The 26931-nt window shown below is 40.6% G+C and overlaps 1 protein-coding gene across 8 annotated transcripts in view; it reads left to right on the top strand.

The window, feature by feature from the left end:
• BICD1 (BICD cargo adaptor 1) overlaps nucleotides 1-26931 on the top strand; it is a 183567-nt gene that overhangs the window by 137000 nt on the left and 19636 nt on the right. For 3 of the 8 annotated variants that reach the window (XM_065034901.1, XM_065034907.1, XM_021284795.2), the window contains exons 5-8: nucleotides 5721-6815; nucleotides 14554-14705; nucleotides 21232-21549; nucleotides 22526-22716. In XM_065034901.1, coding sequence (XP_064890973.1) covers nucleotides 5721-6815; nucleotides 14554-14705; nucleotides 21232-21549; nucleotides 22526-22716 — 1756 coding nt within the window. Of the gene's footprint in view, nucleotides 1-5720; nucleotides 6816-14553; nucleotides 14706-21231; nucleotides 21550-22525; nucleotides 22717-26931 lie in introns of those variants that run through there. The other 5 variants (XM_065034924.1, XM_065034942.1, XM_065034927.1 and 2 more) reach the window with 3 other exon arrangements.

The following is a 26931-nucleotide window of genomic DNA, read 5'->3' as shown; positions in this document are numbered from 1 at the left end:
GGCCTAAGCAGATGTTTAGTGCAAAGAGGAAAAAGGGACCTGGTTGCTGTGATTGCAGGTGGTTAGGTTCTTCCCACTTTGATACAGCAGGAAATGTCCCCAAAATTGCAAGTGGAACAAGGTACTCTTCAGTATGACCAAAAGTATCTGGAAAAAAAATCCACTAAAATACAGACAGGCTTGATTATGCTCCCTTGCAAGTCAGAGGGAGTTCTTGACGTTAAATTCAGTTTGAACAAGATTTGGCTTACTGTCACGAGAGAACAAAAGGAGAGGAGCGCTCCTCTTAATAACCGTGCACTCGGCGAGCATGTGGCGTGTGAGATGTCACAGAGCGCCCTTGTCCACCCTGGCAATCTTGGCGGATGCACAGGCTGCAGGGGGTGCCTTGGGGACCATACAGCCAGCATTTGTTCTCTATTCATCCAAGCCCAGCCTGGGCATAACTGGAATAGGAGCTTGGGATGCAAGCCAGGTAAAAACTCAAGCTGCAGGCCCCATGCTGACATCATCTCGGAAGGGGGACCGTGCCACACAGAGCAGGGGTCCCACTGCCCAAGCTGTTGAGCATCTTCTCTGCCACTAGAGCTTGAAAGGGTTTGACAGCATCAAGGAAACATCTAGCATTTTCTAGCTGTAGGCTTCCAAAAAGTGACTCTTCTAAAGAGAGTAAATGCAAATCCTTTACTGCTTACAATGTAAAAGGTGATTTGGAAGTAAAATAGACCAAACCCAATTTTCAGCACTTGTTAGAGAACAATAAATCCCTATGTGATCTGCCCTATATTTGCTGAAGAGTTAGTTATTCTCTTTACTTCATTGTCAAATGCACCGTGCAAAGTTTTGATCTGAGCTGTGACATGGCAAACATTGATGACATCTAGTATTTTGCACAAATAACTTTGATGCAAAACATACATAATTTAAGTGGGAAAGCTTGAAATTTGGAACTTTATTCCTGTGAACAGTTATGTCAGAAACTTTTCCAGTATTCAAATATAAACAGTGTGTGTTTTGCATATATATACATGTATAAATCTGAATGTGTATATATATATGTACATTTATGTGTATAATATATGCAGTTATAAAATATATGCAGCTTTCAATTTAAATGAGAAATACAATATCAAAAAACACAGCTTCAGAAGAAATGCTTTGAAATGTTCACATCTTAGAATATAGTGTAAGCATTTCCAACCAGAGTTTTCATTGAAGTTTAGGCAGTATAAATTTGGAATGAAAGCTGTTTGGAAACAAAAAAAAACCCCAAGATTGTTTGGGTATGTTTGTTTTCATTTTTTTAAATTAAATATTGAGCTTGCTGAATCAACAAAAGACACTGCAAATGTTTTGATTGACTGAAATATTATTTATTTATTGTACACTTCTTAAACAAAGAGTTGGCCTTCTGACAGTGACTAGCCACAACCTCACCGTCATAGGATCCTAGAAGGACCCTGGATAATAAATGTAAACATTTTCAGTCACAGGGGTTTTGCTGGGCCCCAGCACCCCCACACAAATAGCCACAATCATTGCTCAGCATTCTGATCTTATCAGAAGGTTTGAAAAGAAGGACTACACCCATCTGGTAACCTGGTTTCTTTGGATACTGAAAAGGCTTACTGCAAAATGCTGATGTTTATTAAGTGGTCATCATTCCTGTTGAGTTGCATCAGCTCACCTTGGGTAACGCAAATTAAATGTGAAAAATTCCTCCAAAAATTCTCGTCATACTAGGTGGAGATTTAATTGACTTCGAGCTGACAATAGGTGATTCTTCAGCAAAACTGGATTTTTTCTCTTCCATAGTGTCTTTGCCATGTGCTGTTCATTCAGCCATGTCTTGTTCCTCTTGTTTCCTCAGAAAAGGCTGTACCCTGACAGATTGCTAAAAAAATTGACCCTCTCTTGGGAAGTATTTTTATGTCTATAGGACAGCAGATTCCTTTTTTGAGAGAAGCAAACTTTAGATTTGCCATTTTGTACGTGTGCGGCAAACTTTTTTACTCCTCAATCTCAAAAAGACACCTTCACCAAAAAAAATTCGTATGGCAGACATAATTCCTTCTGCAGCTTTAGAGTGCTGCTGCTCTGTGATTTCTGCTGATCCCTAGCAGAGATTTAATTGGACATGTTCCCTTTCTATCTTTTAAATCCACTAAGTAACAAACATCTTGCTGAAAATTCTCATATGCTGAGATTTTCTTGGAAAAGCTTGAAGCTTTCTACTCTGCCCGCATGTTTGTTGCCCAATGTGAAGAGTTCTTTATCTCATCTTCAAAGCCTTGCGACTCCTCTCTTCCTTCCATGGCATTGCTTCCCCTATTCCTGAGGCCAATGTGGAAAACTTGGATTAAGTTCTCTTAAAAAAAGTGTCCCAGATTCTGCCACTCTTCTCCAGCTATCTGGTACTCTGACAAATAAAATACAGCTGAGATACACGGTTCTTGAACTGACTTTTTCTGTTGATTTCCTTTTCAAGTCTCCACTAGGAATCATTCACTGATATTCTGATGGTATTAAAAAAGGAAAAAGGGATAAATAGCAATGGTAAAATTGGTTTCCATAATTGCAAACTATAGAACAAATTGGGAAGGAAATCTTCTCAAACCAAAATCTTTGAAGTGAAGGATGCATCGCAAAATAGGTACAGCTACTATTGAATTGTTTTTATTTTCATTTTAAGATGATATGGACATTTGCTGCAGCTACTAATTTCAATGTCAAAAAGCCCCCACTAACTGGACTGAGAAATAACTCCAATCTGCAAAAGTTTGCTGGGGGTGGAAGTAAGAGTGTGATATTGTCTCGAACAAGAAATATAATTACCATACTTGGAAACGGCAAAGTCACTAATATGCAGAAAGTGTACTCATGGCTGAGTTGGAGCTTTGGGTTTGTTGGGTTTTTTTTACCTTTGAAAGTAGGAGCATGTATTCATAACTTCTAACAGAAGTGGATTAGCTTAAGCCGTAAGTACTGGACCAGCATGAGCAAAATTTAGTAGATCTATGTATTTCATTTTACCTGCTATCCAAGTTGGTGTATGGGTTTTAAAAGTTGCCTGTTTTTTCTGGAAACAATCCCTTCTATTTGTAAGAACTATTGGTTCCAGAACCTATTTATGTCCAGCAGATAAATGATCATAAAGATCCCAGTTAGCTCTGTTATAATTTTCCTTTATGAAAGTACGACCACTGAGACTGGTAATCTAGCAGGGTCAGTTCTGTTTGATTAATTTAAGCTCTGAAACACCTTATTTATGTTTACAGTACTGCAGTCTACAGTTAATTGCCTGCTTCCCTGCGAATACAGCCACAGTGAATCTATACACCTTAAAAAGCCAACTGCCTTTGGTGTGCAATGTATGGATCTGTATTATCCATGCAACTTCTCACCATAAGGTGAGATGGTCTTTTAAATTAAGCAAAACTCAGATTTTCATGCAGATATGTAACACCTCTTACCAGCTTAAAGGAATAAATACATTCACTATCTGATGAGGGTCATGCAATTAACACCTGAAGCCTGTTATATCAGGTGGTAACAACTAGAGTCGAGCTGAAAATTTCTGGGCGAGCAGACCTGGGGCTTGAGGGGAAAAAACAGAACAGCTAGTGAATAGGCTTCTGCTGGGTTGCTCTCTGAGGCTCCCCAGGACAGGTCAGACTGAGAGATCTGTGGAAAGCAGTCACCTTTTAAGAAGATGCCCTTGGCAGAGGGGAAGGTTGGCCTATTCTGGATTTTTTTCTGCAAGAATGGACTAATGCAGGAGTGAAATGGGGGGGGGGGGTGGCTGGCAGACTGAGGCAGCAATGGGAGAAAAGCATCAAATAAAGAAAGGTACCAATATACTCATGGTATTTGATTGTCCTCTTCTTCACAGACTACACAGTGCCTAAATAGTGTCCTATATCTAAGGAGACAGAATCTTCCTGGACCATAAAATAATTATAAAGTTTGGCCCTGTTTTTTAAATTCTTAAGCTATCAGTCAGCACTACATGAAAATACTAGGGTGATTTTTTGTTTGTTTGTTTGTTTTTAGTTTTTAACATGGCTTCTATTTTTATCCTTACAGTTTTTCCCTGCAGTTGGTTGCAGGTTCTAATAGAAGGTGTGTTTTGAAAGCCTGTCTATAAAACCAGGGGATGAACATATGCTTTAGTGCCTTAATACTTGTGAGTAGCAGCCACTGCTCAAAAGCCTCGTTACGAGAAAACAGGAATCTGAACCACTGCTTGGAGCATTTTGTGAGATGGTGTTATTACCCTCTTGGTCTCTAAAAGGCTTTTCTTTTTCTTCAGTAAGATTCACTGGTGGCTGATTTGACTCTCTTCCAAATACTACCTAGGAGGATGCTGATAGGGAAGGAGAGGCTTTTTAAAGCATTTTTCAGAACTGACAGCTTTGAATTAGTAATTCAGCCACTCAAAAAGGGAATGTGGAGCGTGCTGTTTTCACTGTGTGTGTAAACACAGGGCTGAGATATTGCAACAACTGGAAAAAAAGAGCAGAAAACCTGATAGACTCAGGGTCCTGTTGGAAAAGCCATGGAAGCAAGAAGGATCCCACCTCCTTGTGCCATCCTCTGCTTCCCAATTCACAACTCAGAACCAGGACAAGGGCACAGAAAAAAAGATGTTGGAGCACTCCACTTAAAACCTGAAATGGGAAACTTCCAGGGGTGTTAGCAAGAGTAGCAAATACTGGAACAGATCAAACTTTTCTTGTTCACTCACTTTTCTTGTTTACTTTATAGAATCGTAGAATGTCCTGAGTTGGAAGGGACCCACAAGGCTCATTGAGTCCAACTCCTGTCCCTGCATAGGACAACCCCACAGTTCACATCATTCACACACACTTACTTTAAGATGCTGTGTATTAAAACTTGTGCGGGAGTTCTCCATAACCTCTTCTGCTGTTCAATATCCACATATCTCTGTGGGTATTCAGAAAGCACCTTAACAGGTCAGAACCAGTAGTTTGTTATACCACAAATCCCACTTCTTCTGCCTTGTCCTAAAAAGGATGGATTTTGCTCACAGTTAAGTGCTGGGGATGGGGAATGCTGGGAATTGCATGTGCTCGGTCTCCTGATCTCTTTTACATTCACACACAAAGGAGTATTTAATCTAATCTGTGGAAATGTACACAGCCATTTGTTTACTGTATTTGCATTCAGTAATCAAGTCTTAATGACAGTTTGCAACAGTTCAAAGTTATAAATAAATATTGTGAAGGACTGGTAGAGCTATTCATGGGAAATGAATACATTCAGCCTCCATTGAGAAATGTGTATGTACCAGTGGAAAGGCTTATAGTTGACTGATACTTGCCAGTGAATGCAGTTCATGCCTAATAAAATTTAGGGAACATATGTTGTAATAAATCCCGTATCATCACTCTAGGTGACTAGGCACTTAGTGCTTGGGTACTAAGTAATTCTGCAGTGGGCAACGCATGAAATCACAACCTAGTGATATTGCAAATTGTAACCAAGGCTGGAACTTCATATCCCTCTATGAGCTGTACATGCCTTTTTGACTTAATTTTATTGTTTAAGGATATATGGCTGAAATATTTTTGAAGCCCTCAAGTTGTGTACACAGAATGGGGGAGTGGAAGAGATGAGTGTGGCTGCAGGGCTTGATGTTCAGCAGAAAAGCCCAAGTAGGAGGAGATCCTGGGTTTCTTACTTTGACTCTGTTGCAGGTGGAGAGAGAGAAGGCCATTCTCTTGGCCAATCTGCAGGAGTCTCAGACGCAGCTGGAACACACCAAGGGAGCCCTGACCGAGCAACACGAGCGAGTCCACAGGCTCACGGAGCATGTCAATGCCATGAGGGGGCTGCAGAGCAACAAGGAGCTGAAAGCTGAGCTTGACTGTGAGAAGGGCCGAGACCCCAGTGAGGAAGCACATGATTATGAAGTGGACATCAATGGCTTGGAGATACTAGAATGTAAATACAAAGTAGCTGTTACTGAGGTGATAGACCTCAAAGCAGAAATCAAAGCCTTAAAGGAGAAATATAATAAATATGTGGAAAACTACACTGAAGAGAAGGCCAAGTATGAGAGCAGAATCCAGACATATGATGAACAGGTGACAAACCTGGAGAAGTCAACCAAGGAAAGCCAGGAAAAAATGGTCCACATGGAGAAGGAACTTCAAAGGATGACAAGCATAGCAAATGAAAACCATAATACCCTCAACACCGCCCAGGATGAGCTGGTGACATTCAGCGAGGAGCTTGCTCAGCTCTACCATCACGTCTGCCTGTGCAACAACGAGACACCAAACAGGGTCATGTTGGACTATTACAGGCAAAGCAGAGTCACCCGCAGCGGGAGCCTGAAAGGACCGGATGACCCTCGTGGTCTCCTTTCTCCACGGCTCGCCAGGAGGGGGGTGGCATCACCTGTAGAAGCCAGGACCCCAACTGAGCCGGTGACAAAAGAGGCCACGGAGCCTGCCAAGGAGCAGAGCCCAACAAAAACACCTACCATTTCTCCTGTCATCACAGCCCCTCCTTCCTCCCCCGTCTCTGACACCAGTGACATCCGTAAAGAGCCGATGAACATCTACAACCTCAATGCCATCATAAGGGACCAAATCAAGCACTTGCAGAAGGCTGTCGATCGGTCGCTGCAGCTGTCCCGCCAGCGTGCTGCTGCTCGGGAGCTGGCGCCCATGATCGATAAAGACAAGGAGGCCTTAATGGAAGAGATACTGAAACTGAAATCACTCCTGAGTACAAAGCGGGAACAGATCGCAACCCTGAGAGCAGTGCTGAAAGCCAACAAGCAGGTAAGATGCTAATAAAGCAGTCAGTCGGGAATGTCTGTTTTTTATACAGGTCGCTTAGAAGCTTTCCCAGGAGCATTTCAGGGGAGAGATTTTGCTCACAGGTTATTTAACCTCTCAGTCATGGCAAGGGCAATCCTTTCTTCCCTTCCTCCCTGCCACCTTTTTCTTTTCTCATCTCTTAGCTCTGCTTTTCTCAGCATCCGCCATTCACTGAGGGTGCAGGCAGAAAAGTCTTTCCTGTGGAGCAAGAGAAGGGCAGGGAGGAACCATCTACCAGCCAGCCTGATGCACAGGCATGTTGCTAGTATTATATAAAACTAAAATGTAAAAATTAAATAGAATGTGCATGGCGAGGCTTTCAGAGGTGTGCTGACCCCTTGCCAGGGCAGGTACCTCTGGAGCGATGGGGAAGGCAAGTGTAGGGGTGACCACCTGGGCCAGCCCCTTAGCAGCTGCAGGTGGCCCTGCTGGTGGAGCTTGGTGGTGCAGAGGGTCCAAGCAAACTGTTGCGTTCTTCTTGGCTCTTGGTAACGCTCCACAGGCTGCAAAACTTGAATGTGCCCCTCAGCAAATTTAAGGGTATTAGAAATAAATGCCACAAAAGCTAAAGCATGGCTCAGGAAGAGAATCAGATGTAAGAGTGTGACCAGTGGTTTTGAACTACACAGAAGATGGACATTTCTTTGATAAAACAGTAGGTGAAATACTGAGTTATTTTCATTATAAGAGGTCGGATTTTTTTTTTAATTATTTTTCTCTTTGGTCAAAAATAATTTCTCCTGCCATTGTAACATTTTCTCAGTCCTTTAAGAAACAAAATCAGTGGCTTGGTTATTTTAAGGGTCAACATCATTACATGGTAAAGCTGACTGAAACAGTAGCTGCAATTTTTTGTTTTGGGAAAGAGTCATTATAAAGATATTTTAAGAGAACAAAAAATTTCAAATTATTATTTTGAAAATTTTCACAGCTTAAAAAAAATCACCAAACCACTTTATTTTTGATGTTGCACCAATTCAAATAAGCTGAGAATTACTGAATTTTATGTCAAATGTTAAAAGAGGACCACAAAATGATCTGTTTTTAAAGAGGACTGTCACTCTTTCACAGGATGTCCTCCTAAGCCCTTTGTATCCACTAGACTCCAAGTCTGCAGGCATTTTAAAAGGCAATTTAAACATGCCAATAGTCTTATTTACTTCAGTGCATCTCCTTATGCCCAGAATTAAATCTGAATGCAAGAAGCATCATTCCAGATTGCCTGGGATATTTCTTATCTAAAAACAGTGCAGCAATCACCACATGGGGACATGAATCTTGGCTAATATCTTAAAATACTATAATTTGATGACAGTGATGGGATTTCAGTGTTAAAATTCCCAATAGTCAAGCAGCCTGAAGTTACAGTTTCAAGTCTAATTGACTGATGTATCTGTAACTGCATTTCTAGAGTACTGGGTATTTTTAAATTGAGCAATATTTCAATGTACATTGAGTCTTTTATAGCATTTCACCCCCTCCAATACAACACGTGTTAAATATTAATTCAAGTAATTAAATACCATCTCTGGCTAAGCAATAACAGCTCTGAGCAATTATTTGTGGATTTTCCGTGTAATTAAAATGTAATTGAGGTACATGCATTTAGATTCCAACTGAAAGATTTTTTTCATTAGCACAGAGCTATCATTTATTTTTTGATACTACCAGAAAATTGAGCTCAGTTTTGCTCTTTTTTTGCTGTCAGAAATAAAGCAATAACTTAAAGCGTGCTCACTGAAATGAGAAAGATAGATTTGCTGAGTAAGGCAGCGCTATTAATTAAACTTCTATTTCTTGGATAGCAGCATAGCTATGGGTAATTGTATAACTGGGTATAGAATCTTGCAATACTGTTCATGCAAACCTAATATCAATATCTTCAAACTTTCAAGTTAAAAGACATAATAATGTAAAAGGATGGGAGATTTAAAGTTGCAGAGAGGGAGGGAGTTTTACTGTGTGCTAGTAGTGCTGCCAGCCTCAAGTGGTGGCTGTATCCCAGCACCCAAAGCACATCTCATAGTCAAAAAACAGGAGTCAAGATTCACCCTCTTGAGTTTTTCCCCTCTAAAATAATAAGGTTTTAAGCAGCAATAGGCTGGGGATATTTTTTCCTTTGTGTGTTTCAGTTTAGATGAACCTACAAAGGACAAAGGTTCACATTTGCTCTAGAACCACAAGAGCTAGAATCTAGAATCTTGACCTTTTTTTTTTTTTTTTTTTTTAAATCTTCCTCAAGCCTTAATGAAGTGGATATTAATATAAAATTATATCTTTTCATCCTTTATGCTGTATGATAAGGCATTGCTGATGCCTGAGGTAGCAGGGGAGAGCTGCAGCAGGCCCCTGCAAAGAGGGAAACCTGCAGCCCTGGCCTGTCCTTGGCCTCCAGTGGGCCCACATCATAGCTCATTGTGCTTTGTAGAAACACTATCACAAAAAAAACCCTGTGTTGTAGGCAATTCAATCAGAGATGCTTTAGGTTAAGCTTTTTTGACTGAAATTATGTTGGAAAGCAAGATGAGCACAATCAAATGCACTGTAGACATGGCAAGACCTGGCCTTCACGATTCAGATCCAAGGGAAAAGACCAGCAGCAGGCTTCTGGGTCTGGTGTTTTGGGCTGTATGTACTTAAGTGAAATCACATCCTTAACCAGGGAAGCACTGCTGCTATCTAGTGACCACCAGAAGCATTGCAACATCATATTATTAAAATGAGCATTGTGTAGTTTTCCTGGTGTTAACACTTGGTTGCAGTGCTCTGACATACTCTTAGGTAGACTGGGGCAAATGGGTCATCAGAAGAGAAAGAGAGCAAACAGAGTTTCTGCCTCGTAGCCTGAGCTGTTTCCGATTCTCTTCAAAGGGACCTACCTGACTGCAGAACATTCTCTGTTTTTTGCCTTCTCCTGCTGCAGTGAGCCTGGCACTCCAGCAATGCAGCTACAGCTTTTAAATCTTTAACAGCGTACAATAAGTTTCTGTTTGAACCTGACAAGCTGTTGGTTAGTTTAAAGTATTTGGCAATATCTGATAGTATTTCTTTTTATTCTAGCTGCATTTTCTTTATTAATATTTTCAAATAAGCCTTTTAGTGTTAGGCTGGGCTGCAAATAAAATACACAAAGCTCTAACACACACAAAAAAGAGTAAGATTTGCTCTAAGCTGCAAACCTAAGCCCAGGAAAATGGAGTATTAAATCAATTGCTCAACACAGCAAGGCACATATATCTTGCTGGCTTGCTTGCTTACCTTGTCTTGATTTATTTGTTCATTTATTCATACCCATAATTACTGTGTCAGCACCAGTTTTGTGGAGCAAACCCAAGTAGCATTAGTATTAACAGGCAGCATAGATTGTAAAGTAATATCAAATTAATGATATAATCACTTTTAGGGCTAGTTCAATAGTGGTTTTGATTTTGATTTCTAATAACATTCAGAAAGCAAAGCTGCCTATGAGGGGAATTTAATATCCTGGAGTTCTGATTGAAAAACAATTGGTTGTTCTCATAGGTTAATGGTTCGATGGAAAGGAGTTGAGTCAGCAAGACCTTCACATCTGCATTGGCAGTAACTGTGGTGTCTCCAGCTCCCATAGCTAAGATACCCAGAAAAGTCCTTCAGAAAAATTAACTTGATAACCCCAAACATATAGTACTTTATCTATAAACAAGTGCCCTGATGTTATATAGACAGAATACAGTAGAATTTCTGCTGGAAATGTGAGGCTGGGTGGAAAGAGCCAGTACTATATTCAATTTCTGCACTAAAATACCACTGTTCTGCTTTCCTGTGTGAAAAAATCAAGTGCTTACCACTGTAGGCCATCTTCCAGCAACATTTTGTTTTACTTGGTTTGCTTCTCACACTGCTAATGTAAAGTAAATGGGATACAAAGTCACCTTAGAATGTGATCATAGAGAGAAAATGAGATTTGTTCACTTATTTCAGGATTAAGGAGGCAGCCTTTGGGCAGCTGGATTTAGGCATCTCTTCTGTAAGGATAAGGAGGGGGGTTAAAAGAATATCCTTAGTCTGGCAGTGCCTGGGGTCCTAGGGCTTGGGTGTTCTCCCACCTCAGCCTGTGCAGCTCCATATCTGGGTTTTAGGGACATGGGGCTGAGCTCTGTGTGCCCCAGCTCTCTTTGCCTTGCTAGCATTTCACACCCTGCAGGAATCCAGGTGTTGGAGCCCTCTGCTCCCTCCAGGCCTTTCTGTCAGCACCAGGTGACATCCTCTGCACGGCAAATGCTACGTGCTCTGTGAGCCATTAATCCTGTGTCCCCAGGCGGCTCATTGAGTGTCTGGGTAGTTTCACATATTTCTACTTTTTTTCTCTCAATTTTCCGCTTGTGTTGTGCAGAGGTTGTATTTTTATGTGAAGCAAAGTTTCTCTGATATAGTTTTGTAGTTTACCACAGTTTACAACTAAATGCTTCAGAAAGAGCTGTTAAAAACAAAGCCAGATCCTGGGCATCTGCTTCCTTCTGTAACCCGCTACTTGGAGATGCAGACTTCTCTTCACCCCATTCTTCCTTTCAGAGCTCTCTCTGAACACATTGTTTACCTCAGGTTTTTAAAATCCAGATTAATCTGCAGAACTGGTTTGAGGTACAACCACACATATATGGCTCAATGGGGACAAATTTGGAGACGGACTAAGAGGGGAAACAAACGTAATTTAAGCTAGAGCTGGTGCTGGAGAAAGAGTAACACAAAGCAGCTATGGCTTCTGTTCATTTTGTTCCTGTTACTCTTGGCACAGTGTAGCAGCACAGCTGAGGTGACCAGACTCATATAATCCTCTTAAAAATGGAGTCCAAGTTCCCCTTCTCTTCTCAGCCCCACTCCCCATCACACATCCTGGCTTCAGGTGAGTTTTCTGCCTCTTCAGGCTTGCCAAACTGGCTCACCGTAAGCAAAGAAGAAAACTACTAGGTGTGCAAAGGGTAGGCTTGGGGAAAGGCTGGGTAGTTATTCTTTTGGTGGCAGCTAGACAATACAGATTGACTTAACTGCATTGTAAAATGGTATCCTTCAAGCCAAGGAGTCTGACAGCAATTGGCTTCAGTCAGCATCCAGGTCCCAAACTGATGAGGTGTTGGTAACCTCAGCATCTGCACCATCAGGTGCCCACAAGGACCTCCTGAGTGTGCTGTGCCTTGCGCTATAGGGATGCACCACTGGCCCTGGCTGCCCATTTGCACGTTTCCAACAGAAGCTACACTTACTTGCTTCTCTCTTCTTTCTCTTTCCTATTAAAACTTTTTTTGTTGTTAATTTGATTTGCTTCTCTAGCAGAGAGCACACTTGTGCCCATTCGTTCTTCACTTGGGAGACTTTCAGAAGGGAGACCTTTGACAGCCTGCAAAAGAGCATGTTCAAAACCTTGTCTGGTGTGTAGAGAGCCACAAGGCACTTCTAATAGGTTTTTCACTTTATGTTCTGTTTTCCATATGTTGTTTTATGGAAAACTCTAATAATAAGAAAAAAAAGGTTGGAAGATTTTACACAGTCCTTCCTCTGTTACCTTTATTCACCAAGTAAATTATATTTCTAAGTTATTTTTCATCCTGTGGTGTTATGTGTCCATTTAAGTTACCCTGACTTCCAGACTAAAATGTAGGGATCACAATGGCCTGTCTTATAATTGGGCACAGTTTCAGTGATGTGTAAACTATTTGGTTTACATGGAATATATAATCCCACTGCTGAAACAATGTAACTTTTTTTTAAAAAAGTCTAGCATTGGATGGCACATATCTTTAACTCATTTTCATTACTAAACAAAGGAAAATCATTACATGAATACTGTATCTGAAGATGAGGTATGGTAGGATAAGGCACATGGGGCTGTATTTCTCTTACAAAGCAAAGGCATCTGAATTCCTGCTGCAGGGGCAAAGCAGAACACAATTTGCACTATGAATTATACCTGTGCTCTTATAAATCCCTTCTGCCTCATTAGTGACCTGAAAATTCCTAAATAAATCTGATTTAATCATATTTGTTAAATAGGAATTTGTCCTCTGATGCACTATTTCCTAGATTTCCCTTAAAAAAGTAGTTTTATTAAACATAGTTAATCCTTCTTCTCCATGTTAATTTCCAAGTTTGTATTTTTTGATCATAGCTGAAATCAGACAGGAAGCTGACAACTTCTGCTTGATCCTGCCAAGGCGTAGGATGGTGTCTACCATCCTACATCATAACAAAGCATATGTCAGCAAGGTTGAGAAAAGCTGCATTTATTTGAATATATCCCTAAGTGGCTGATTGCTTTTAACTTGTATTGCTGATGATTTCAAATTTGGCATGAAAAACCCATCTATTTAAAAGGACAGATAGTTACTACTAATATTTTAAAATCTATTCTCTCAGTGTAAACTAGTGTGAAAGTAGAGAAAACAGTATTGGTGAGTGTACAATTGGAAAAATGATTGAATTATTTTAACGCTGCCATTTCTAACTGTGCTATTTCCTTGGATGCAAATGAACAGAGTTGTAATTTAGTAGGAGATGCTAACGTGTCCTTTTGTTGAGAGACATTGTTACTGGGAAATGTATTGAGTTTCAGAAAACTGAGTATAAAAGAGGTTTCCAGCTGTTTGGCCATTACCATCTTTTGTCATGTTCCCTTACTGGTTGCTTTAAATTGATGTTGTTCTACACTTCTCTTTCTTGGTGATGGCTCAAAAAAGGACAAGATCAACAGGGGAAATTGATCGCCCATATGAAATGCTGCAACTTATTGTGCTCTAAATGAAGTGAAAAAACAACCATAATCCCCTCTGAGTAAATGTAAAAGGAAACATTTTTTCTTCATCTCATTCAATGGCAATAGTTTTAAATGTCTCATAGCAGCAGTAGGTATAAAGCCTCTTTCTTCAAAGTGATTCTAAACTTAATAGGTAAAACAGAAGGTTCAACTTTTGCAAAAATAAGACAAATGTAACCATTAAAAGCAGCAGGGCAGTAAATTAAAGAAATGTAATGGATGAAATTGAAAAAAGAAAGGAGGGAGCAGAAAAAAAAGAAGGAATAGTATGAATACAAAGCCTTGCTTTCCTGTTTAGTGAAAATTTATGTTGCACTTTTTTTGTTCCTTTTTTTTTTTTTTTTTGATAGTGGCTGAAACTGCCAAACTAATGCTGGTTTGCACAACCCTTGGCATTGCCAGTGCTCAGGCATAAAAGCGGGTGGTCAGGCCCCAGCAGTCACCTCGCCCAAGGAAAGCTGCAGATGGCAGGATGCAGGAGGCAAACACGGTAGTTCCCCCCTTGGCTACAGAGGCCCAGTCTCACATGCCACGTGCCCCATTTGCAGTGTGGTTGGTGGACACAGCTGTTTTTTTTATTGCAGCTCAAACAACGTGGTAGCAGCTCCTTGAGCTGTAGTAACTTACTCAGTTGCCTGGGCCCTCTGCAGAGTTTTGCAGAGATATAGAAGCTGTCGAATTGTTGCCAGTGCATTGAAAACAGCTTTCTCCTTTCAACTGCTTTCTCCCTTTCCTGGTTTCATGGAGTACACCTTAAAAGAAGACATTAAAGGGTTCAGTGCAACGAAGCTCGGGTTGCACTTCTTTTACTGTGTGAATGAAGAAGGAAATCAAAAGTAAAATCAAGCATGGCATCATAGCCATTTCTCAAATATCTGTCTCACAAGCATATATCCTTGTTTGTGTTTTCAGACAGCTGAAGTGGCACTAGCCAATTTGAAGAATAAATATGAAAATGAAAAAACAATGGTGACTGAAACTATGACCAAACTACGTAATGAATTAAAGGCTTTGAAGGAGGATGCAGCAACCTTCTCATCCTTGAGAGCAATGTTTGCAACCAGGTAAGGGAAACGGTTTCACTCCCTGGCCCAGCACTGTAAATGCATGTGTGCTGAGAACAGACTTAGCTGTGTACGTTGGGTGCTGAGGTGAAGAGACAGAAATTATTTTCTGCAAGGTCAGGGATTTGCTGGATGAAGGTGAGTGAGTCTTAGCATGCACACTGTGCAAAGCCGGCAAGCTTTCAAGTGCTACTGAGATGCGTGTCTTGGAAAATAAAGCTGGAGAATAGCAATGTCCATACAACCTTGAGTAAGGTTTTGTAAATGCCAATATCAGCCTCCAGTATATTTGCATTTATAGGGCTTTTTAAAGTGGAAATCAAATAGTAGATTTATGTGGCTAATTTTCACATTCAGAAGTATGTAGTGATTCTGTCATGTAAAGCCATCGTATGGTTAATGATGATCTTCAGAATCCCATGTTTTCATTATCATAAGATTTATTACTTACCACTAGTAAAATCTATTTCATCAACCAGCCTACACTATAATCTAGCACCAATAATTGTGAGGCCACTGCAATTTCCTACTCCAGCATGAATTCTTATTTTATCCCACTGTGATATTCAATTTGTTATCTTCTCCTTCACAAGATAAAAGTTTCACTTATCTTCTGTAACATGGTTCCTCCTGGCAGAACAGTGATTAATCATTTCTCATGTTTCCTTCTCCCACGCCTTCAGAAGAGCTTTTGGTTTTAGATCCTTTTTTAAAGGTTATGAAAAAAAATACTTATTTTTTTTTAAAGATACAAAGCTTTCATCAATATATTCTTAATTCCCAAATAAGCAAGGAAATTAGTACCCTCAGGAAATTATTATATTGTATCAAGGCTTTTTTTTCCCCTTATGGTCAAACATAATGCAGATTCCTTGCTTATGCTTTAGTCCATAAGTTATAAGGCTTCTTCATGCCTCATGTCAACATCTCTCCGGTGCTCCTGGTGGTATATAGGTGCCATCTCACCTCTTCCAGCCTTCTAAGGTCCTTTGTTGCTCCATGACAGTGGCAGCAGCAGCTGAGAGAGGTGTCAAGGAAGGAGAAGGGATATTCACGTGTCGTGACATTAGTGCTGTGTACAAATTCATAATATGTTCATTGTCAGAAGTGTATAAGTAGGGCCATAATGGAAATGAAGAACCAACTCAGCAGGTGGTGTGAACCAAGGTAGCTCCATTGATTTCATTGGCATCTAGAGATTTTCTTCAAGAAAGCAGAGTGTTGTGTGTGTGTTTTATTATACAAATGCACACGCTGATCTTTATTTCAAGCTCATTAATCTAGGAGATATGTGAACGTATTAACTCTATAAGATGACCTGGAAAGCTATTAACTCCAGGGTAGAGGAGTGGCATCATGAGCATAAAGCAAACAAGGGTCTTGCATGGAGCATAAACCATCAACCTATGAGGTAAAACAAGTTTGCAAAGATTTAGAAGTTGTTACTTAAAGGGAGTGTTAGGTTGTTGGTCTGCTGAATGCTCTTTATCCTATTTGGGCATCCTGAGTGCACACATCTCTTGGGTTCAAGGCATATCCTACAGCTGGTGGGAGACAGCAGCATTTCTTCTGTGTGAATTAGACTTAAAAGGTACCATTCCTGTAGATGCCTTTTTTAGAGGTCTTGTGGGTAGAATGCAATTAAGGTTCTGTTTCTCTTCTGTGAACTATAAAGAAAATCTGTATGACTGGCTGAGTTATAGATTTCCATTTTGTAAATATCTGATGTTAGTAGGGATAAACCCCACCCAAAGTCTTTATTGCTGCTGATAAACTCCATACAGTACTGATTAAGCACTCACTGCATGGCTTGTGGAACATATCCCTGCCCTTGAGGTTGTAAGTTTTGCCCAGTATTTTCTGACCACACCTATACAAAAATCATTAACCGCAAGGTCTTGAATGTCAGAGTGCTCCTACAGATTTTTCTGTTGTATAATATTCCTTTTCCTTCCTTACCCTGGAATCTAATGGCCTTTATAATGAAATCAGTCTTCCTAGATGTACAAATCATTGACTCATTCTGAATACTCCATTTGGAATAGCATTTGTTTAAATGACAGAGAGCTGATATACTGCAGATGGTCTGTTCAATAAGAGAAATCCATTTGAAAATACAAGACTGTAAGATTCTTCATGCAGTAACAATTGATGCAATAGCAACCTTCAGCATAAAAACCCAATTGTTTAGTCTTCTGTTGAATAAAATGGTGGTTTCCATGGTTATCCTGCATCACATGGTACTCATTCCTGAATTTTTACTGTAGCAAGAGCGTCCCTCTGAGAGTAGTTATGTTATAGATCTGAAAATGATTTCATATGCTGTTTGATAGAGCATTATAGTTTCTCTTTCATAAACCATCCTTTTCTGTTCCTTTGGACCCCAAATGGATGTTCGGTCTGGTGCTGAACTGTATGGTTTTTCTCCTCAAATGCACTGGGCAAAGGTCATGCCACATTTTAAGGAGAGCACAAGCACACCTGTTTCTGGTCTGAACAGCAAACATGACACTTTTCGCCAAACATCTCCTATGCAGAAAGCAGGACCCATCCTTTTTCTATGTTTTTTCCCTGACATTTGTGCATCCTTCCATTCCTTAAGGTTCCTTCTTCAGTTCTTCTCTCCCTCAGAAGTCCTACCTGTACCTCTGCTTCTGCAGTTTTTCCCTCTGGGTCATTTTTCCCAATCCAAAATCTCTGTGGTTCTGATCTCTACAGTGTCCTCCTTCCTTCTTCTTTAGCCTTGTGATCCCTTTCCGAATTTACTTCAGACCTCTCAACAACATGTCCTTGATACAGTTCAAACTCCCTTTTCCCCAAACACCTCTTTCCAAAAAGCAAAAGAAAGCAACAACGTATCAAACCTTCTTCTCTGTGGGACGCATGGGGTTTACAGAGCAGACCTGAAGTCCCTGTTGGATGCCGGGGCCCTGTGCTGCCCATCAGATTTGCAGCCTTTGCCTTTCGCCTGCTTCTTTTGTCCTGGGCTGCTTCTGGTAGTGCCAGACCAGAAAAAGAAAAGGTGAGAGCCTTTCCTGCCCCTTCTGTCATTTCCCCTCACTCCAACCCCAAGTCACTGACCCAGGGTGGAAGCCGTGGGAGTGGGAAGCAGTGAGGTGGGTGACCAGCGCTCATCCAGAGGGCAAATGAAAAATAAATTCTTTAAAACATTATTTTTCACATCAGGAGTAGGGGTTGCCCTGGGAGGTGTCTAGTGCTATTGGAGAGAAGGAACTTTTTAAAAACTTTTTTAATCCCTAAAGGGATTCAGGAAGCTAATTTTACTGACTCCCTACACATGCTTGCTTTCCCAGCCTAAATAGAGATATTCAAAAGGAGAGAGCAAGAAACATTTTTCATTATATCTCCACAGTCTTGACACTGCCTGCACTGATTTTATTCTCCTATTCTCCATCCATCAAGACATTTTCTTATGATTAAAATTTAAAGAAAAAAGTGTGCTGAGGAGATGGACCAGGAGTTTCAGACGGGTCTTGGGAGTGATCCTAGATGAGAAAACATTTATGAGCAGAAGTGAATTATGCTTATATGGCTAGAGCAGGGATCTGTCACTGTCAGTGTCACTGGATTTTAGCTCAAGCTCTGCTATGATTCATGTTACCTAAATTAGTCATAAGCCTGACTCAGTATTTGGTTTGCATTCCTGGAAGAGAGAGATAGATGGAACTAGAAATCCCTTAAACTCCTATATAAGCTTCTTGGATCAGTTCATACAAAATAAGTGGGCTTATGTATCTGTCTGCTTCCTTTCTGAGACAAGAAAGATGAGAAATAGGTGAAATCTTGATTCTGCTCTGGCGGTAAGTAGACAAGCAGACAGCAAGATGACAGTGCTGTTTATTTAGTAGTCACTTGCAGCTTACACACGCATCCTGGGGCAAGGGAGAAACTGAGAAAGAGCTCTGACTCTGGAGGACATAACCCAACTTTTGTTATTTACTACTATTTGAGTACTTCTGAAAGACCCTTTCAGAGCCCTGGTGCATCCTGGAGCCCTGCTCAGTCTGCAGTGGTCTGTGCCAGGCCAGAAGTCATCTCTCCTAGGAGCTCTTAACCTTTTTCTTCCTCAGTATGCTCTGCGATTTCACAAATGTTTATAAAGTGTGTGGGCTAAAGGCAATCTGGATGTGTGTAATGCTTTTTTTTCTTTTTTAATTGGAAACACTTCTCTTTTTATCCCACACTTGCACGTAGCAGGGTATGTTTCAGTGAAGGGAAATGCTGTGGCTGCAGGCAGTAGCTGCCTCCCACTACATGGAATAACCTTTACTGCTGCAGACATCAAGGAGATCCAAGGCTGTTAATTCAGCAGTTTCTAAAGTTAATTATGCCCTTTACTTAACTGATTTAGGTTTAATCTTTCTGAGCAGTTTTTCTCAAAAAAAAAAAAAAAAAGCTTGAGCAACAAAACACAGAGACAATGGACTATGTATTTCTGAAAAATAATAGGAAACTTCAAGTCATGGTGGAGGTCAGATGGCTGGAACCACCCAAACATCGCAGTGAACTGCCAAGAATGTGGGGTTGCTATTATGGGGAGACTTCTAGGAAGGGCACATCATTAATTAGAACAGTTGAAAAATGTTCAATTAACGAGATTGGTTTTGTCTAGAGTATGAGGCCATCTAGCAGCATCAAGTTTATCCAGATTTCTAGGGCCAGCTTGTTATAGTCCATAGCAGGTTACAAGAAACAGGTTTGTCTAAATCTGTTTCAGTAATATCCATCTTCACGGAGATTATGTTTCTTAACTGCTGTTAGCGGCTTTTACAATGCAGTTGTCTAGATACCAAGACTTAAGACCCGAAGAAAACACATCTTTTTCCAAAAAAGAAAAAAAGGCTTATTTGCATACTAAAACAAGGCAGTTTGTTCCTCCAGTGGCACTGTGCTGAAGATGTGGCTGCAGATGTTAGTTTTTAAAAAAATTCAAAAGAAAGAATGTTTGGGGGGAAAAAAGGCATCTTCTAGACAAAGAGGAAAGCAGGGGAGAAAAAGAGGGATGGATACAGGTTCTATCTCGTTATAAGAATGAGTCTTCAAAACTCGGATAACACAGGTATTATAGTAATTTCTAGTTTGAATTAATTTAATTTAATCTCCAGAATGGTGATTGCATTCTAATGTTTCTGTCAACGAAACTGCCTGAAGTATCAATAGACATTTCATGGCCTGGAGCAGAGATAGGTGTGCAAGTTGGCTTTAAGCCAACTGATGTTTCAGAAATATCTCTCTTCCTCAAGGCTTTAATAAAGACAGTCATGCTTATTAAGGTCCTGTAGAAGAAAGATAATACTGAAACTGTAGATGAAGCTATGGCTGACTTAGTCATTTTGCTTCCAGTGCCTGAATTATTCAAAAGGAGATTGCAATACATATATATGAGTATTTGTGTGTGAAGATTAACTATGAATTTTCAAGTACACTTTATTTCTGTTTCCCAATGAAAAGATTAAAGTTGCAGAGAAATTAGTTTCATCCCTCAGTTTCCAATAGTTCAAAAGTTTAGTGTCACACATTTTGAGAAGGAAAATGGAAATTATTTTCTGTATATGTTTTCTGTGAGAGATACGGATAAAGTTACATTCTCATCCATTACACTATTGTAACTACACAACAAATCTGTTTAGATTCATAGAGATCACATGGGGAGGAGATTTAGGAAAGCTGCATCATTTAATGTGAAAAGTTCTTTGATGTTGCCACAAATGTGCAATGGTCACACAGTCCTGCTACCTGCAAATCGTTTCACTACTGAAATACATCTTTCACTTGTGGTTCTTACTGATAAGATGGTCTATTTTTAACAAACTGAAGCTATTTCACTTCCAAAAGTGACCAAGACCATCCTAAAATGTCTTGCTCTTCCTCTTAACTTTAGGAATCATCTCCAAGAGATGCAACAGTAAATGTGAAATAACTTCAAGGTGTGGGGTTTCCTGAATAGTACCTCTTTAATCAGTTAAAAATGTCAAACAACTGGGGGTTTCTCATTTCACAAAATCTGATGTGTCAAGTGTTCAAAGTACTTTCAGAGTTTTGTTTTTTGTGGTGTTTTTTTTTTTTTTTTAATAATATTTTGCTGAAGTGGATATTTCTGTCTATGGAAAACAGAAAAATATAAAAAATCCAATTAGCAGACATTCTTATCCATGGTGAGTTACTAGCAGAACCAGGACTCAAAATTGTTATATGTGGTGTAACCTGGAGATAATCCCAAACCTTCTCTCCAATTGCTTGTTGTCTGCATTAGAAACGATATCATAGACTGCCCCAGTATTCTAGATGCAGGTTCTCCTGCCGAACTGAAAGTGTTGGCATTCAAATCCAAGCCCAGATTTCTTCAAAGCGGGAACAGAACAATTTAGGTTATCTGCTTCCAGGATTCGGTTTGGCAAAAACGTGGATGGGAGTCTGTCCCTCTAACTGCAGCCAGCGAATGCAATCACTGGTAGGATTGTTCTTGGACTAGTTCCCCAGATTTCTGCCTTCTTTGTTTTCCCAGGTGTGATGAGTACGTCACACAGCTGGATGAGATGCAGAGGCAGCTGGCAGCTGCAGAGGATGAGAAGAAGACCCTAAACTCTCTGTTGCGCATGGCTATCCAGCAAAAACTTGCCCTTACTCAGCGGCTGGAGGATTTAGAGTTCGACCATGAGCAGTCCCGACGCAGCAAAGGCAAGCTGGGAAAGAGCAAGATCGGCAGCCCTAAAGTAAGTGAGGAGGCATCAGCCACCGTGCCAAGCATAGACACTTTCCTCCTGCATAGTCAGGGCCCACAGCAACCAAACTTTCTGGTCAGCAGTGGCACTCAGAGGAAAAGGTATGCATGCAGCAATCTTTACAGTACAGTGCAGTGGCCAGACTTTCCTTAAAGTCGTTCACTGAATTGTAAACATTATAATTATTTCCTTCTTAGTTTTTTTTAATGTTTTTTTAATTTTCTTTGTACTTTGATTGGGGAGAAGGAGGTGGGAAGGATATGAAGATGAAATTCAAAGCCTGGCAACATGTGGTTCTGGTCCACCTACTCACTATGATGTTTCTTCCTCCTTCATGCAGTGTTTTAAACTATACTCTGTCAGTGTCTCAGTGCATCTTGTATGTCTTTAATATTAGTGTGAATGTATTTTCTTTAACAAGTTTTCCTTAAGGTTTTCTGTAATGAGCATCTGAAATTATAAAAGGGTTGTGCTCTTTGGGCATTTCAGCGCTTAACACAAAAGAAACTGCATCTCTTTGTTAAGCTCTGGTGCTCATTTGTTGTTCATCAGTGCAAAAAGAATATGGGTGTGTTCACTCAGATCAATTTTTCTCCACGGGAGCAAGCAACCTTTTGAAGGGGGATGGCTGCCATTCACAACCTAATGCAAATATTTCACTGTTTAGGCAGTGAGTTCTCATCTTGTGACTGCCCTGCTAAAGCTCTGTAGGTGTGGGGATCTCCATGGTTCTGAAGATGAAAAGGACTCTCCTTTAGAGAAGTCCTAGATAATCATTCCCTTTTCTTGTATGCTGTAGTCACAATGCAAAACCAAGAGGACAGTCAAGGAGCCTTGTACATGTCGACTCCAGGATGCTCAGATACAACTTAACCACCTCTCCTCCTCCTCTAATAGGAACCAGGATTTCCAATGCAGGCAAGGTGCCCTGCTCTGGAAATGACATGGGGTGGCAACACTAGCTGGTTTTTACCTATTAAGCACATTAACATGATGTTGTCATTCATGAGGCTTTGAAAGGTAATTAAAGTAAAACTCTTTTGTTTCCATATGTATTTTTCTTGGATCTTCTGCAAGACTATTCTCACCTTCCCTTTGTGATCAGAGCCATCCCAGGACTTCAGGGACCTACCTCCAGAAATTATTAAGAGCCCCCCCTCATCCTGCCTCCACAGAATCATATCTTCTGAGGGGCCCCCCTTCCATGAGTGAATTCATCCATGGGCACCGTCTCAGCAAGGAAAAAAGGTTAACCGTGGCCATACCAGGTAAACATTTTTTCCTTGGGTGCATGTGGTGCGGAGTGGTTAGCAGAGCAGGGGACCCTCCCACCACTGCAGATGCAATCTAATTTGGGCACCTTCTTGGGACCCAAAAAGCAAAATGTCTCCTCCTGTGTCACCTGTGGCAGGAGCCGACATTCTGCTGACAGCAGCCCAAACTGGTTCCAGATGCAGTGGGGAAAGTCCTGCAGTGCTATAGGTGGGTGCAGTCCCGTTGGCATCCACAGAGGCTGCACCCCTGTGCCTGGGTGGTGCTTAGTCTGATGGTGGTGTTGGTAGTCCCCGTGGAAGACACAAAGCCAATGGGATGGAGGAGTTAGATGTGCGAGGACCAGCGAGGGAGTGACTGGCAGTGTGCAGGAGCCCACGCAGCATCCATCTTCTGCTCACCCTGGAGTATCCAGTGATTTTTTTCTAAAGAGTAATGTTAAACTCACAGAAGGTTTAGTTTATATAAACTGAGCCATGAAGTTTATCTTTGCAGGAAGCTTTTGCTCTTCATTTCCTGCCAAAATGTAGGATCTGCTTCAAAAAAGGCATAGAAAGGAAATGTAAACTGAAATGCCATTTCAGAGGTTGTGACATCTCTCTTCTCCTGAGAGACAAGCTAATTATTACTTTTATCTGTGCCTGAGCAGAACCTTTAGCCTTTAAATATGCGCACTCTTGTCTGGTGGCAAATTTTTTCATTCTTTGTTTTGAAATTTATTATATGTAAAAAGCATAAGCAGAAAATATAAAAAGCTAAACCCCATAAAGTGGTTTCTGCTCAAGTAAATGTTTATTCTGAAAAGCTGAGCAATACCCTATAGTATGTTATAGCTCTCACAGAGTGCCAGTGATATCACAGCCACCTTGAGTAGTGCTGTGCAAGTAACACCCACTCAGAAGAAAAGTGTAAAACTGCAGAGAGTCTAAACAAGACATTTTCCTATGGAGCGTTGCAGAAAATAAATAAAAGACCTGGCTTCTGGGGAGAAAAAGATGGGGAGAGGGAAAGAAACAAAGACTTGAAAATGTATGAAATAAATGGTACTGATCTTTCAGCAATTCTTTTTTATTCTGTTGGCAATGGAATACCATGTGTATTTTCTACCCCATAGACAGAAATCTATTTCTTAAACTGTCATTGTCTCTATTCTTTCCTCTTCATCCTACAACAGAATAAGGATTATTTTCTTTCTGATGGACATCTGCATCTCTTTAAAAAACTGGATTTTACATTTGCTATATAGCCAAATTGTCCCTGGTTTGGAAGTACAAGGATCTAGGCTCAAAAATGGCAGTTTTCTAGCATTCAACTTAAAAGACTCTTCTAATTATAATTGCATTTCCCATGTACAATTTACAAGATTGCCAGGCCAAGGAGAAACAGATTTTAATCCAAGAATTGGATGATCTTTGTGTCAAGAACCCTGACTGTATGTTGTAAATGCAGTTTAGTGGTTGGAAGAAGTAACGATTTTAAAAAGAACTGTGCTTAACAGATAGGTAAACAGAATTTACTGTATTGCAAAATTGTTAGTAAAAAGGTAAAATATGTGATCTTTGAATTTGAGACTCTGGATCCTGACTGAACCAGTATCTGACATGTCATGGAGCATGATAGATGTATGGACCACAGATTGAGCAATACTGGCGTGGTCTCTAAAGTTTTCCAGTAACAGAGGCCAAAGGATGAAGCAGCCTGAAAAGTAGAATTGTCCAAAAAATAATGTTTGTCTGGAGTCTTACCTGGCACTTTAGGTACATCTCTACATGTTCAGAATGTAAGGGTCTTGAGACAGTATTACTCATTTATTTTATAATTTTCCCTATGAATCTACAATAGTCTCAGATTTCTGAATGCATTTGTCAAAATTTTATGCCATCACAGGACCTTGATCTCAACCTGTGACAATTACAAGTTCAAAACAGAGATATTTCTGAGCACTCAGATTACATTATTAGCAGGGCCCATGTTAGAATCAGGTTGAGGATTAGGTAGGGAATTTTTCAGCATTGTTCTTACCGGTTTCTAGGAGATTTCTTATTGTTGTTAACAGATTAAAGGAATGATACACCAAGGAGGTTTGGGTTTATTTTTTTGCCATCTGTCTAATCTGTTTCCTGAAAGTAAGGAACAGTGAAGGATAGAATCATAGAATCGTGTTAGTTGTAAGAGACACTTAAGATCATCAAGTCCAACCATTACCCTACACTGTCAAGTCCACCACTAAACCGTGTCCCTAAGAAGCTTATGTATGTATCTTTTAAACATCTTCGGAGATGGTGACTCCATCACTTCCCTGGGGCAGCCTGTTCCAATGCCTGACAACCCTTTTGGTGAAGAAGTTTTTCCTAACATCCAATCTAAACCTCCCCTGGCGCAACCTGAGGCCATTTCCTCTCATCCTATCACTTGCTGCTTGGGAGAACAGACCAACCCCCTCCATGCTACAATCTCCTTTCAGGTAGTTGCAGACAGTGATAAGGTCTCCCCTCAGCCTCCTTTTCTCCAGGCTAAACAGCCCCAGTTCTCTCAGCTGTTCCTCATCAGACTTGTGCTCCAGACCCCTCAGCAGCCTCATCACCCTTCTCTGAACTCTCTCCAGCACCTCAGTCTTTTCTGTGGTGAGGGGCCCAAAACTGAACACAGGATTCAAGGTGGGGCCTCACCAGCCCAGAGTACAGGGAGACAATCACTTCCCTAGTCCTACTAGCCACACTGTTCTTGATGCATGCCAGGATGCTATTGGCCTTTTTGGCTACCTGGGCACACTGCTCGCTCATATTCAGCCAGCTGTTGACCAACACCCCCAGGTCCTTTTCTGCCAGGCAGCTTTCCAGCCACTCTTCCCTGAGCCTGTAGCGCTGCCTGGGGTTCTTGTGACCCAAGTGCAGGACCCAGCAGTTGACCTTGTCGAACCTCATACAGTTAGCCTCAGCACAATGATCCAGCTGGTTCAGATACCTCTGTAGAGCCTAGGGTGTTATTCTGCTGCTTTCATAGGGAATGTTTAAAAGCCTTGTATCAGAAAGAATTTCCTTTCTTAGATGACTTGTGCAGTCAAGAAAGCCAGCAAGAAATGTAGTAACCCACACCTGCTTCTTCATTAGAGAGGATGCAAAAGAGCAGCATCCAGACTCAAACCCTATGGAGCAGAGTATAGCTTGGCTTGAGGTTGTAGCCTCAGGAGTGGAGGAACAATGAAGCCTAAATGAAATACAATCAGTTTTGTTTTGTTTGTTTTTCTTTTAAATTGTGAACTATTTCCTTCTTACACATTTTTCTTAAAATAATGTTCAAGTGGAATTTATCATGTGGGGTAAGATTCTTGGCTTTGTCTCCTGCTTCTTGCTTCTTCACATTATTTTGGCAGTGCGAAGTTATGGAAAACATCTTCAAAAGGAATGTTATGGGTAGAAGCCCTTGGTAGAAAATGAAGCTGTCTTTACCCTCCTGTTTTTGATGAAGGGGTTGGGAAAATGACCAAGCGAGGCTCAGGCTGACACAAGTCTCCACAGCAGAGGTTTTCTGCAGAGGTGAGCCTGTGCACCTTACAGCATTGGAAAAGTAGGGGGGAAAAAAAATTAATAGCAGGTTTGGGTCTTCTTTAATTGTGTGGTGAAAAGAGTTTAAGTTCAAGGTCTTGAGCTATGCACACTTTTTGTTTATTTAGGAATACTTTGTCAAAAATAGTTCCAGCTTTCTTTTGAGCTTAAATACCAGTGTCAGAGAGAGGGCCTCGTGGATTTCTAAACCTTGCTGCTATAGACGTTACTTCAGTAACTCAAACTTGCTTTTTTATGCACTTCTCCATTTTGAAACAGTAGGACTGTTAGAAGTCTGAACATAGAGGAAAGCACAGCTTCTTTTAAAAATGATTGTGAAAGAAGTCCTTTGAGGAACACTATCAGCTCAGACCTGAATTTTGCTAGAAGAGTGATCTGTAGATCTTCATGATTGCTCAGATCATCCAGTGAACAGTTTTAAATATTACTTACTTCTCCTTTGTGAAGGAATTTTATAGGTTAATGAAATGGAAAATCAGCTTGACTAGGATCTAGATACCTCTTTCTGCACTGAATTTGCATTAAAGAATTTTGTTCTGAATTCTAGTTCATGACCAGTATAGATTCACCTGTACATTAAGTGAGAGTTTATTCTTGAAAATCAGGGTAGGCAGTTAACTGAGCCACCACTACTAAATAAGATAT

Source organism: Columba livia, chromosome 1 (genome assembly GCF_036013475.1).
Source record: "Columba livia isolate bColLiv1 breed racing homer chromosome 1, bColLiv1.pat.W.v2, whole genome shotgun sequence".
Classification (NCBI taxonomy): Eukaryota; Metazoa; Chordata; class Aves; order Columbiformes; family Columbidae; genus Columba; species Columba livia.
The sequence above is the reverse complement of the archived record's forward strand: the minus strand, read 5'-3'. Positions and strand labels throughout refer to the sequence as shown.